Here is a 14,703-nt window from a genome sequence, read left to right as displayed (position 1 = left end):
AATATTCTTGCTTAAGGATAATTTTAAAAGCAGATATGATTAGTATAGTGATCGAAATGTCAGGGATAAAGATGAACTAATCAGATAGATAAAAATACAGAATGGGTAATTCCAAGAAATTTTGCTTAGCTCTCCAAGGAAGATCTATTTCCTAATCAGCAGAAAAGTAAGAAGGAAATTTTTTCAGAGAAGCCTAAAACATAAATTGAAGTTTCCAGAAAGTCCTTACCAGAGTACACTTTTTGAAAACAAAGTACATTGCACAATATACCATTTTCTAATCCATTTTAGGTCTGTGCTTGATGATTATGATAATAGCAAGAAACATCAACTCTGGAAACATTTGAGGAGAAAACATTTTAAAAATTGGTGAAATGCAGTAATTCTTAAATCAGAAATCATCAGTTTGCTAATAAAAGATGTATGACTCCAAATCTCATTTTTTCAAGATTCTCTGACATTTTTATTAATCATGTTGCCTGTGTGTACAACAATGCTAGTCTTGCTGTAAAACTCTGATTTTTTAGGTTATTGGACTAGATGACATGAATGTTGAGTTAGATCACATAATCTTAGAGTAACACATAAGTGATTATGTAGAATTGTGGTTGGAAACAATTCAGAATAAAAAGTGCATGACACTTTCAGAGCTCCTGTGCAGACTGCATGCCTGTCTGAAATCAGGTTTAAAAAATTGATCCTGTCTCCAGCTGACTCATTTTGTCAGACTGAGTCACAGGATTAACCCTTGACATGTTCCTTTAAAAAAAAAAAAAAAAAAGCAAGGAAAGATTAAACAACTGCATTGATTGACTAGAGCAGCACTTGATCTATCTATATGCATTTTTTTCCTGTAATATGATTCTCCTTAGAGGAAAAAAATTGTTCTGCAGCTGTTGCATAGATGAGTTTTTTAAAAAAAAATATTTTCGAGAAAGAGAAAAAAGACTTTGTCATAAAAGATAATTTATAATTGTGATAAAGCAAATGACAGTGCACATCAGCCAGTTTTAGTTTCCTTTGGAAAAGACCCACTTCAAAGAGGTAGAATTCGGAATGACCAACTTAACAAATCATCACCACAGCACATGCATGGAATCTAGAAATATTTTACTTAAATTATCACCAGTTTTCTTGATTTACTGTTTCTGAGAAATGAATGTAATATATAGACACATACAGATATAGCTTTTTTTAAAAAATTTCTGCATTTACTATCAATTTAGGCAATTACGTATACCAGATGACCATGGGGTGGATCAGAAGGAGGTCTTACCTACACATGTACTTGTTTTTGAGTGGAGGAATGAAAAGTAGAAGCAAAAACTTCTAATTAGTTACTCAGTTGTTTAGACTATGGTCTCCCATTCAGTTTCAGGTTTATAATAAATCTTACCCAGTTACGTTTGACTTTTCTTGGAATTCTCTTTTACCTGAATGTTTGTTTATTCCCTTCAGATTATTAATGGAATTGCCTGCCAAATAAAGTACTGATGAGGAAACATTAAAATTTTTATTGTGCCTTAGTATGCACTATTGCACAATTAGACTTACATTATGTTTTTTCTTTTTTTTAAACAATATAATACTGTCTTTTTTTGTGAAGCACCAGAGAAATAAGAGTAACCGTTGCAGGTAAATTTTTTACCCAGTATGAAAAAGTTTTCTCTCCTTAGAGTGGTGATTATAGATAGAAGATATTGAAGTATTGTTAGTGCTTTGTGGCTCCCTCTTTGTTCCTTTTCAATTTCTATTGAAAAGTAAATTATTTTTAATAATTAATAGAAAAAGGAAAGTTTATTTTAAATTGTTAATTTTCTTTTCTTTTCTTTTTTTTCTTTCTTTTTTTTTTTTTTTCCTGTTAAAAAGTAGCCATTCTGTCAGTAGAGAAAGACTATCTATGAAAGACTAAAATTTACTTGAATGGTTTTAAGGCATGGTATTGTTAATTGTAAATCAAAGCTTTTTACACAGTTCTCCAAGGATTGAAATGGGTCTTTGTGGTCTCTCAGGAGGGAGGAAGTTACACACCACTCTGCAGACTGGCATTTTAATAGTCTGCTGTACAGTGATGTTCTTTTGCAGCTGCTGCTTGGCCTTTTCTATATCTGGAGAGTGTGGGGAGGTTTTATTGTTGTTCAGATACCATCAGCTTTTAAAACATTGTGAAGTTAGCTGGCCTTATTGTTTGATTCAGTTTTATTACTATGATTTGATCAATATGTTTCATAAGGAGGACAGGTGCTTTGAGTTCCTTATATAATATTCATAGAATATATTTCATAGATTTCCGTTATGTGCAAGTTGCCTTTTAAAAAAAGCAATGTGCCCCTTTTTGCAGCTTGTGAGCTCTCCTCTGATTAACACAGTTCTGTTGGAACATGTGAGGCACAGAGAGAAGAGATAGTACAGAGGTTTTGACGGGAAATAAGATCAAAGAAAAGTTCTGTTTTCTTGGTTAGAATCCACACTTAAAGATAAATTGGAAAATTTTAAAGTAGCAAAATGTGTTTATGTGAGAGAAACATGTATTTGGAGACAGTGTTTAAAACCTTTTGATTTTGAAGTATTTTGAGTTAGAAATATCTGAGACATTTCTTCCCACACTAATTATTTTTTGTTTCTGAGAAATTTGAACATTACCATAAAATATGAATATAAGGTATTCCTTTAGAACAATAATGAACTTGGAGGAAAGACTTCTAGGAAACCTTATTTAGTTTATTAGGTGGAGTGCACATTTTGCTGTGCACACACCAGCCTTTTATATTCTATATAAGGGGAAACAGAACTTTGTTTTTCCTGTTTAGTTACTGAATTTCATAATACATATTAGATGTTCTAGAAGACTGCATTCCTTTGTAAATTTTCCATTGGTGGTGTTTATGAGAAATTCAAGGAGCGTTATAACAGACCATCTATATTATTATATGTTTCCATTTTAAAGACAGGTAATTTGTAAGAATTTTCTAATTTTTAGAATAAACTTTTTAATGAAATATGTTCCTCTGAAATTTTTTTCAGTATACTTTTTGTAACACAGAAAAAAACCTATGGCTTGTTCTAGCTAGTTAAGAGGTACTTACAGGACAGTTTGCTTTCTCCAGGAAGTGATTTTGTACAAGGCTTAACTGCCCAGATCCTTCTTATTACATATGATTCAGTGTTTCCAATTCCTGATTGCTTGATCATGTGTTTATCAAAGTTGGAAGCAACTTTAGACCATACCACATGGTAATGTTGCTAGAGGTGTAACAAGCAAGATTTCCCTGCCACAGTGCTCTAACTTAATTAAACTAAAAACAGATTAGCAAAAGATCTGCTGATTTGCCTTCCTTTGTGTATGCCTTTCTCTGTGTGTATGTGCAGATACATACTTATGTGACAGAATTAGTAATTCCTTGGGATATGTATCTTTAGGGTACAGTAACTATTTTCTTTATTTAGAATTAGTAAGTGAATTTGGGGTGTTTTTAACACCCCAAAGTTTGTCTTATTGGTATCCTCCACCAGTACAAGGACTTGATGGAAATTGAAAGAGGTTACTTACAGCATTAACTCTCCCTCTGAGCTCTCTGAGTTGGTTCAGTCCTATTTTGCATAAGTTCCTTTTGAGTAGATCCATGTGTGGATGCATACTACTGAAGACTTACTCTGTTTGCCTGAGTGGATGTATGTCTTGGAGAGAAGCTGTGTGCATTAGCTACAAACAGTAACATTTTCAAAATCAACATGTATTGTGCTTATCCTGTCCCTGGAATGGGCAGCAATTCTTTGATGTATTACTATAATGGGAAAACGGTAAGGCTTTTTCTTTGTTCATAGCTTCTGACTTGTTCAATGGAAAGCAGTGTAGTTTAATTGCTTTTAAGTAAAACCTGTGAGGTTTTGTTTTATTCTTTTCTGCAATAAATTAGATTATATTTTTCACTTGTAAGGTTAGTAAAGTCATATCTTAGACACAGTTAACTCACAATTGTTGGCTTTTACTTTATTTTTAAAATAGTACAGAAAATAAACTTGAATTTGTTCGTTATTTTTAGCCTGATGTCTTTACTAGCAGTGAGCTTGAAAGTACATTTGTTTTGATTTTTTCGTATGTTGTAAAGATGAAATTTCTACATAAGATAAACATATAGACACACATATTTATTGAGTATTACTTGATGCTTTGTAGATGGAAGGAAGAGATGAAAGTCATCGTGGATATTCATAAAAATAACAAGTATGAAGCTCTGGGAATGATTAGGGAAGCAGTCAGCTAGTGAGGGCCGTATTTCCTGTTTGGAGTTTCAGGTCCAGAGGCTGACTTTTCTGGGAGACCATCTGTTTCCAATCATCGTCGAATTTTGACCCTGTGCAAATTCATAAAATAAATCACTATCTTTAAAAGAATACATTTTTTATGTTTTCTGAAAAACATATTCCTGGTCAATTCATACCATATGATTGGGTGTTCTTAAATAATACTTTTCTGTATTGCTAAGCGAGACTTTTCTGTTCGTTAAATTAATTAATTAATATTAACTAGTATGTTTCTGCAATATGTATCTTTAAAACCAAAGTACTTTGTATATTCTAAAAAAAACTTTTCTGAGAGACGTAATAGGAGCTAATCTTTGTAAAGTGCTTAATAAACATTATAAAGATATTATACTAATGAATATCAATCTTGTTTGTCAGGAATTCAGTATTTTCCTTCTCTGTCTTTTCCCAAAAAAACAAATTTTCCCTGTAGACAGCTTATTAAAAATGCATATGTTGTTTTAGTGATTTGGGCGGGGAGGCATTTTGATGTTTGAAGTTTTTAAAAATTGGGGCTACATTTTCCTAAAATGGGTATAAAATCAGATACAATCACCTTTTTCCTTTTTACTTCTTGAAAATCTTTTAAAGTAGCATATGGCTATAACCAGGGAACTGAGAACACTAATAAAAGCACTTTTCATTTGCCAACTGCTTTGGTGTAAAGGCCCTTTGGATTTGGCCAGTGGTTGGCTTGTGAACTTTTGGGTAAGCTTTCTTAATAGAAAATAGTTAGCCAATATATCTTCAAACTTACTGAAAGTATGTGTTCAGGCTGCCATGTGAAAGAGAGCTTTAGAGAATGTGAGAGGTAGATTTAGATGGGTAATTTAAGTGAAATTACTTGATCTATAATAATTTCCTTACCACCTGCCTTTCAAATGTGAAAATATTTTTCTCGTGTCAGAGTCTAAGTAAAACAGTCTGTTTAAAGGTAGTACGTGGATATGTGTGTTTGAGAGAGCATGTTCACATGCAAGCACGCAGGCACACACATTTAAGTTCAGTAAAATTAATTATGTAGGACCCCAGAAGCAGAGAGACTGTAACTCAAACTGGATTTAGATTTTATTCTTTCAAGAGTGCAGATCACTCTATTACAACATTTCTCTTTGTTCTACACTGAGAGGCGAGTGGTGAGAACAGCTTTGATGGTATTAAGCATTTCCAGGCTTATGTTAGATGGCATAGCTGGTATAGTAGAGAAGTGTGGCCTGAAAATTGATAGCTTGTGCCTAATACAGGTCAAAGGTGACTTATATGTTCTTGAAAAATGCATAAAGAGATGATATATTAGTCCTCTGAATCACAAGACCTTAGACTTAACATGTATTTTGTTTTACCCACCTTTTGTTTTAAAAATTATTATTCTCTAGTAATTGTTAGAATTATGAGAAATATTAGTCCCTAATAGCTTCATTTTTCTTTAATAGGAAAATTGTATAATATATAATTACGTTTTCTAAAGATTGTAAATACATCATCTTAATATATATTGGGAAATATCTGCCTATCACTGCTTATAATAAAAACTAGCATTTTATTAATAATTTCTAGTGAAGTTTAATGATTTCTAAGTGAAATGTACTTCTTCACTTAAGGAGTTTTCTATAACCCTCGTGGCAAGGAAATTAAATTTAAATTCTTTAATCCCTTTTTATTGATTTAAGATGAAAATACAGATTAATATTTTGAAATGCTGGTTAAGTTTACGTTGATTTTCTTTTTTTTTTTTTTTTTTTTTTTTTTTGGTGCTGGGGATCGAACTCAGGGCCTTATGCTTACAAGGTAAGCACTCTACCGACTGAGTTATCTCCCCAGCCCTGATTTTCATTTTTAACATCTCATTACAGAGAGAATAAGAAATGACAAAATGAGAAATTCTAAATGGTTCTGATCTTAAACAAAATACCTTTTATTTTTCCAGTTTTTATTTTTAAGTTTTCAAGTTGGTTCCATATATTTGAGTGTTTATGTAATCTTTTGATTAAAGCCGAAAAAACTTACAGAAATGACATATTAGCCAGAGAGGAAGAGCCTTTTCATATTGTATTGTTGGAAATGTAACAGACTTGAACATAAATTTGCAGTTTGTGCCTTCTATTTTTTCCCATTATTTGAAGAGATTTATATTTTGTGTCACATGTAACTTTGTGTGACTATATTATGTGTCATGTTGTAGGGTATTAATGTGTTTGCGATAAATAGAGAAATTAAAACCATTTTGAATATTACACCTTTTTTTGATGTTTAAAAAATAGCAAAGAAATAGTGGATTTCTGAGGGGTTTTTGTTGTTAAGAACTCAGTCTGTTTTCAATTCTCTCATTGATATAAATTAATTATGTCCTTTATGAAGAAAGGTAGAAAGTCATAGAAGTCAAAGATAGAAAAGTTGGGGGAAGATAAGGACTCGTCTTTTTTCTTTTCCTCAAAGACTCTGGAGTTCCATCCTGACTCTGGTCTAAGCCGCCTCAATTTTCTAGGCCTTGAACTAAAGAGGCTATAAACGGTTCTAGGTATAAAAATCATAGCAAGTTTATATACAGTGAGTAGTCTTTAATTGTGTCTGATGATTATTTTAATCTCATGAGAGACAACAGAAATCCAATTTTTAAACACTTAAACTAGAAACATATTTTGAATATTGAGCTTTGGATGGGAATCTGGAAAAGAAGAGACAGAAACTGACAGACTGGGGCTACTCCAGTCTTAAATTATGCTGAAGGGTTGTTACAGCCACTGTCATTTAGATGTTACTATCCTCAATTTATAAATGAGGAAAATGAGGTTCAGGGAAGTCAATTTGCTCAACTCCACCCAGGTTAATAAGTGCTAAGGTCAGATTTTGAGCCCTGGTCCATCTCCCAAGATCAGGGTTTCTCTTTATGTCATGCAAGGCCCAGTAAATTAGTCTCCACATTAAAGGAAAAAATGAAATTTGTCCTTACTACCACTTGCATTAAAATATCCTACACTGAAAAAGGAAATGTAACTGGGAAAAACACTAGATAATTTTATGAATATATTTTGCCTATATGATCATAATATCAGTTTTATGAATGCTAATTGGTGTGATTTATCAAGCAAATTTTTATCAGTTTTTGCTTAAGATGAAGAACTTAAAACTCTATCCTATGTATGTTTAAAAAAAAAAAAACTCAGGAAATTAGCAGTTTTCCTCCTGATGGAATTCATAGTATTGAAAATTGGTTTAGCCATGGTTTTGACACCTGTCTACCTTTGTAATTTGTTTTTTCATCAGAATTAGAGTAGCAAGTAACTAAAATTACATTGTAAATTCCTCTAAGACTTACTTTTCTTTCTTTTTTAAAATTTGGGGGGTACTGAGGATTGAATTCACCCAGCCCTATTTTGTATTTTATTTAGAGACAGGGTCTCACTGAGTTGCTTATTTAGTTGCCTCACTTTTGCTGAGGCTGTTTTTGAACTCTTAATCCTCCTGCCTCAGCTTCCCAAGCCACTGGGATTGCAGGCATGCATCACCACACCTGGTTTAAGACTTATTTTTCAAATAAACATTTTCAATTAATGAAAGCACAGAAATCAATGTGAGTCTATATTGAGCTACATTTTTGTTCTGCTGGGGGATTTATTACTAGTTAACATAAGAGAAGAAAGTATAATTATTTCATATTTCTAGACTGGGACCTAGTATAGTTAAATGTAATATTTTTATGACAAAACACGAAGTCCTATAGAAAGTTTCTTGATCATGGAATGCTGAAGACATGGAATGACAAGGACTTTTACATTAATCTATTTTTGTTTGTTTGTGTTGTTTTGTTTCCATTTACAAAACTTTCTGAGACTGTAGTGTATGAGCCCAAGGAAGCTTTCTTTTCTTGATTCATGTGGGTACAAATATCCATATTCCCTTGCCAGGAAGTATGTTGTCACTCACTGGTCAGCTTTATTAACGTTTTGTTGTTGTTGTTGTCTTTTTGCTGGAATTCAAACCCAAGACCTTGTGCATGCTAGGCAAGTATTCTACCACTGAGCTATATCCCAGCCCTGGTTAATGTTTTTGGAAGACAAATTTATTTCTTTCCTCTTGTTCATAAACATCTTTGGAGAAAAGGAAAAAGAAAATCAGGTGCTATGTTTTTAAGTCTTTTGGGTCTTTTTTTTTTTTTCCTCAGTGCTAGGGGTTGAACCCAGGGCCACACATATGCTAGGCAAATATACTCTACCATGGACTACATCCCATTTCTCCTCATTTTATATTTTTGAAGTGAAACTAGCTAAGCTAATCACACATTGATTTATTTGTTCAGTATTTTATTCCTAGAATACAAGTTTCAAACACTGTCCCTTAGAAATTTCAGTTCTCTCTCAAGGAAAAAAAAAAGTTATGATTATTAGGAAAATACTAGCAGAGTCAAAAACAGTGAAATTTGCTTAATGACACTAATTTAAGATTAATAAAAATGTGCCTGATTTACCTGAGGGAATTTTCCTCACAATTAGAGATGAGTAATAGTCAACTGTGCTCATTAATACAGCAAAAAGTAGTTCATTCTAAGATGCTTTGTACCAAAAATTGGAATTTTTATTTCTTATTGTTGCTAGAGAGGAAAGTTTATTTTATCCCTAAACATCTGGAAATTTGGGAGGAAAGATATTGGATCTTTTATTTAGGAAACTGTTAAAAATATAAACATTAATTTATCCCTTTTACAGAAATCCAAGTTTTTTATTACCAGGCTGATTAGATGAAGAGTCTTCTGTGGAGACAACTGTGTATCCCTGTCTCAGTCTTTGTACATCATACATTTGCTTGATGATACCTTCTGGTTTCACTTTTTGGGGTAATTTTATTGGAACTATCTAAATATTTCCTCCTTAGACTTGGAATTACCATAATTCTAATAGCAAACTGGACTTTATGGCAATATTTGCTATTTTTACATAATATAAAATACCAAAACCATTAATATGCTATTGATAATATATTAAATTAATATATAATCAAATATTAATATGTTATCAGTTAAGTATTCTTAGAAATTGGAGGATTTTAAATTAGACTACCATTTTACAGATGTATTTAAACTTTTATGACATTTTCTTTGTTTGGGGTTATGTTTTAATTTTGATTAGAGAAGGAACAAGGAAAGTAGAAAGACCTAAATTTAAGAGATTATACAGTTTTACTGTTGAGGTTCAAGATACATTTTTTTTAAATCCAAAGGTATACATAAGGTCAATATTCGTATAAAATAGTGAATCCAAAATGACCAGGAAAATATGTAAGAAATTATTTTTAGGAAATGCCTTTAATTTACTCTAATAAGGACTTAGCACTGTTATCTGAATGATTAGTTAGTGAAGCAAAAATTTTACTCTTTTAAACAGCCCTCCCCTCTTTGTTTACTAAACAACCTCTTTACTAAATTCAAACATAAGGAAAATTAGTTGTATATTACTATTTGCAGAACTTTCATAGGTTAATCAGCAGTAATTTAAGCACTAAAAAATAAATTCTTAAAAGAATTACCTAGTTTTTCTTAGTTCTTGAGTGCTGACTGAAATGTATATATCTTTTAAATTATGTATCCATGGGCTTAATTACAGTGTTTTTAATAGAAGGTTTGATTTGGGTTGAGATTTCCTTTTATTCATTGATCTAGACTTTTTTCTTTCAGGTTTTAAGTACCCAGCTAGATCTTGTAAACTTTTTATTGTTTAGTATAACATATCATAATATAAAGCAAGTAAATATTCCTGAATTTAATATCATTTTCATTTTAAATTTATGATGATAATGGAAATTAACCAAGTGATTATATTGTATTATGTTGTCATATTATTGCATCAACTTATTTTGGTAAGTTACCAAAATATAACTTATTTTGGTAAATTGATGTGAATTGTGCTGAATTTCTATTTTTTTGCATAGACCTCATGTATTGAGGTTCATGTTAGCATCTGTTAAAGTATTTAATGTTATTGAACATATTGAAACTTAAATCTATTATTCTAACCATCTTGACAAGATAATACAAGTCCAAACATAATGAAATCTTGGTAATTCTTTGGTGGAGCATGTCCAAAAAATGAATAAGCTTTTCCATATTTCTTTATTCCAAATTAGGTGACAGCATTCCTAAATGCTTGAGAATTTAGGCTGATTTTCATAGGCCTTAGAGCTTACAAGACTTCTGAATATTTTTTTAAATAATTTTTTTGAAAGGAATTGAAGTTAGTAGCTGTTCAGCCTCTCTTCCACCCTCTGGAGCCACCTTTTGTTTCATTTTTTTGCTTTTTTCATTTTTTTTCCAGAATAATTTATTTAAACAGCTGGGTAAGGGAGAGTGTTCTTTTCTATTCAGTATACAATTACAGTAAACATATGCTGTTTAATAAAATAAAATTTTAAGTTTAGTTCCGGTGTTGTACTATCTATATTTCAGGTGTCCTGTAGTCATGTGACTATTGGCTACTGTATTGCACAGCACAGATATGGAACATTTCCATTATCCCAGAAAATTGGATTGGATTGTATCATCTGAAGCATTCCTCATATTCTGTGGAAGGGCCCTTTAATTAGGATATATAGTTATTCTCACATACTATGGAGGAAAATACCTATCTCCTCATCATGTGGGTCATTTAAAAATGTCAGGGTCTACACAAGCTATGTATCTGTTTATCTTTGTTAATTAAGGCTTGTTTGCATATTCTCTCAACAATTATCAGAATGTCATGCTTCCCTACCTCATAGGGACATTTCCAATATTAATTACAGAAAGGGTGTATTGAAATCAGGAGCATAGTGCACAGTTCCAGCCCCTAAAACTCTAAATATGGAATGACTTTGCCCTAAATTTGGAATCATCCATATGTCTAAACTAAATGAATCATCCAGCCAGGAAAAAGGGGAGTCTGTCTTTGCCAATTTGACTCCATTTGGTTGTATGAACTAAAACATTCCAACGATAATTCTGTAATCATTGTAAAGAGTAATTGTAAATATTCATTCCTAAAGTATGCTATTCCTTTTTGAAAGTTAACTTTGGGTTGGGTGGAATAAGGACATTCAAGATACTGATATGGGTTTGTTCTTTTCAACTGGACTTAATAGTGATGAAAGGTAGGTATCTGTTAGATTTTCAGTTATATTCTTTTAAATTAGAAGTGTTTTTTAATCAGACACTCAAAATTTGTCTTAACATCATTCTTTGAGGAGAAAATATAAATGCTTGGGAAGATAGCAGTCCCATTATAGCTGCTGTGAACCTGCATTTCTGAAATGGAGGCTAGAATTCCAAAGAAAAATTCTCTCTACCATGTTTTAATAGAACATCTTAAAAGTACTAAATTGAACCTTTCTCTCTTGTCTTTAAAATAGTTTGCTGATAGATTTGAATCATCTTAAAGTATACATATTCCTTTCTCTTAATTCTAAAATTGTTTGTTGTGATACAGAATCATCCTTGAGATTCGAATGTATGATTAGATCATTAACTGGGGGTGGTGGGGAGCCTGGCATCTATGTGCAGGTGATCAGATGACATAAGCAGTCTGGTTTTAATTTGTGGCCAGTACTGATTGTAACTAGGAGAGACTTGCTCTTTTTGTGGAATTGGCTGACCATTTCCCTACATCTGGAGTTAATAAACTCTTTGAGACCACATCAGTTGCGCTTTGCCACAAGAACTCTTTGATCTGAAAAATCGAGACTGGCACAACTGCTGCTTCAAAACATTGCATCTGTGTTTTTGCAAGCTATGGTTAAGATACCAAAAGTGGAGTTAGAAATGTTGTTATATGAATGTCTTTGAGAACCATTTATTTCAAAGCATTTTTATTATGATAAAATGTTGAATTTGTGTTAGAACTTAAGTGATAAAATAGTTTAAGGTTTTATTTATCATTTTTATTTATAATATCTATCTTTTAAAACTCCTTTTTAAAAATTTCTATTTATGAAGCCTAACAATAAAAACAAACTTTACCTCTAAATGAGGCCTTTTTTTACCATGCAGCTTCAGAATTTTCTAATAAGGGTAGGCACGTGTCTTCCTCTGATGTGTGTGATTTATCTTGGTTTCCTTACTTTCCATGACTGCCATCAATCAATTATTGTCTGATCAACATATTCTGTATTTAGTAGCAGTTTGTAAGTCAGTAAAATCAAGTGTGTACTTTCACTTCCTTTTCTAATTGCAAACATTTTTAAAAATTTAAAAATGTATGTGTGTCTTGTATGGAACAGAGTGATTAAATGAGATTAAGGATAAAGAAATGTAAATGGGCACATTATATTGAAATTTAAACTGACAAATTATGGAGGTCTTTTTTTCATGAAATGGAATTTCAGAGCTGCAGTTTTCTCACAATTACTAAGTGTGAGACTTACGTGTTTCTGTCTGAATAGAATTAGAATTTTGTATTTCATACTTTCTGATCAAGGATGGTATGTATAGTAAAGCACATTGGTGATAAAAAGCACATGTTCTGATACAGTCTTCTAAACTTGATTCTCATTTGTATTTTCTGGCTATGGATTTACTATACCTTTTGTTGTTTGTGGTTTCAGCTTTGCTTGGGGGAATCTATCCACAAAGGGGACTTCTAGTTGTTTCTAAGATTGGAAACTGAAACTTGATTAAGAGATATAGTCCGTAGTTCCTTTCCAGAAAACTTTACCTGCCTGTTGGCCTGTATGATACATTCTAAACACATCTATGTGTACCCAGTTCTTTAATTGTAACACAGTCTTTTATGAAATAGCTTTAGAATACCAAAGTATGTATAATATATATAATGAACAAACTTTTATCGGCCATATTCCCCTATCTAGGATCCTTCTGGATAATTCTTAGGAATTTATCTTATCCCAACTTCTCAGGTACCACAGATGTGTGTTTTTACCTCTGGATTGAGAAAGATAGGAAACAAACCTGAAATGCCAATCCATTAAAAAGACACACCTGTGGGGCTGGGGAGATAGCTCAGTAGGTAGAGTGCTTGCCTTGTAAGCACAAGGCAAGGGTTCGATCCCCAGCACCCAAAAAAAAAAAAAAAGACACACCTGTGCTAGTATTATCAGGACTAGTAAGAAGAATAAAACTGACATTTTGACCTTTCATTTAGGAGAAGTTGTGTGCATATAAGTAAGGTCACATCAGAGAAAAACTGTAAGAAATAGCATTTAAGGACTGAACAGGGGCAATATTTAGCAGCATAACTGCTTCTATTAGGATGACAGTAAGACAATAGTATTAACTTATTCTTAGTGACTGCTTACTTTGAACAGGCACTGTGCTAAATATTTTATTATGTGTATTATTTCATCTGATCTTCCGTCAGCCCTGTATGTGTAGTTACTGTTAGCACTATTTTACAGATGAGGAAATCGAGTCTCAGTAAGATCAGGGTAACTTGCCAGAGGTCTTTACAGTTAGTGTCTCAAAGAACAAACAAATTCTTGATGGTTTATGCATATATAATTGATAGTTGATGTAAATAAAAATTTTAGCTCCCATTTTAATCTTCCTTAACTTTTTAATTATTACTATTTAGAAGTATAAGCTTGAGGTTGGAATATCAAATTTGTAGAAGCACATGAAGTCAAAGTCCTTCTGAAGTCCTAAAGTGTAACCATTATTAAATTTCTTGTGTGTAATTCCAGAATTTTCCTTTATGATAAATATCTTGTGTATCATTCCAGAGATTTCCTATGCTTATGCAAATGTATTTGATTTTATATATGCTCCCATAATTTTAATGTTACTTACTTTCAGTTAAGTGAACACTTTGAATTTTTATTTTTCAGTAAAATTTAATGGATGTACCCTTAACAAACTAAAGCAAAATAAATTATTTCATATGCTGCTTACAATAGCTTACCTATTCTTTCCCTTCTTCCTGATTCCTGGTTTACTTTACGGACCATACATGACTTAAAATGTTGTTTTCCTTCTTGATTTCAGTAGTTATGAGAATGGTGTGATTATATTTGATCATTAATATTATTTGACTGACCATTTAGTTTTCCAGAAGAATGCCAATGTTGGTCATTTATAAATTCACAATGTTCATAGTTTGCTTCTCTGAAGCAAAGATTTACCAAAGGAAATTAATGCTATTCTAGCAAATTAAGTGAGATTTTTATTAAAGCTATGTTGAAAGTGTACTTCAAATTAAAGAATTAAAACTCCTTAGCAGGGCTTGTTTTTAATGTAATTGCTAATACTACCAAATTAGAGAAGTTCCTGAACAACTGTGTTAGTCCTTCCACACTTAACTTTTAATAACAACAAAGGATGACAATATGAATGTAATTCATTTTTATTTTATATCATGCTGTATATTCAAAGGACATCTGTTTGCTCCACTAGATTTTGAATCTTGAGCCTTTGTGAAATTT

At 32.0% G+C, this 14,703-nt stretch overlaps 1 protein-coding gene across 17 annotated transcripts in view; it reads left to right on the top strand.

The window, feature by feature from the left end:
- Tcf12 (transcription factor 12) overlaps positions 1–14,703 on the top strand; it is a 355,814-nt gene that overhangs the window by 293,701 nt on the left and 47,410 nt on the right. For 4 of the 17 annotated variants that reach the window (XM_047539616.1, XM_047539614.1, XM_047539613.1 and 1 more), the window contains exon 1: positions 3,649–3,801. The exons of the other annotated variants lie outside the window; for them this stretch is intronic. In XM_047539616.1, the coding sequence (XP_047395572.1) occupies positions 3,733–3,801 (69 nt within the window). In that variant the 5' untranslated portion in view covers positions 3,649–3,732. Of the gene's footprint in view, positions 1–3,648; positions 3,802–14,703 lie in introns of those variants that run through there. 17 annotated transcript variants of the gene reach the window in all.

This window comes from Sciurus carolinensis, chromosome 2, assembly GCF_902686445.1.
Source record: "Sciurus carolinensis chromosome 2, mSciCar1.2, whole genome shotgun sequence".
NCBI classification, from domain to species: Eukaryota; Metazoa; Chordata; class Mammalia; order Rodentia; family Sciuridae; genus Sciurus; species Sciurus carolinensis.
The sequence above is the reverse complement of the archived record's forward strand: the minus strand, read 5'-3'. Positions and strand labels throughout refer to the sequence as shown.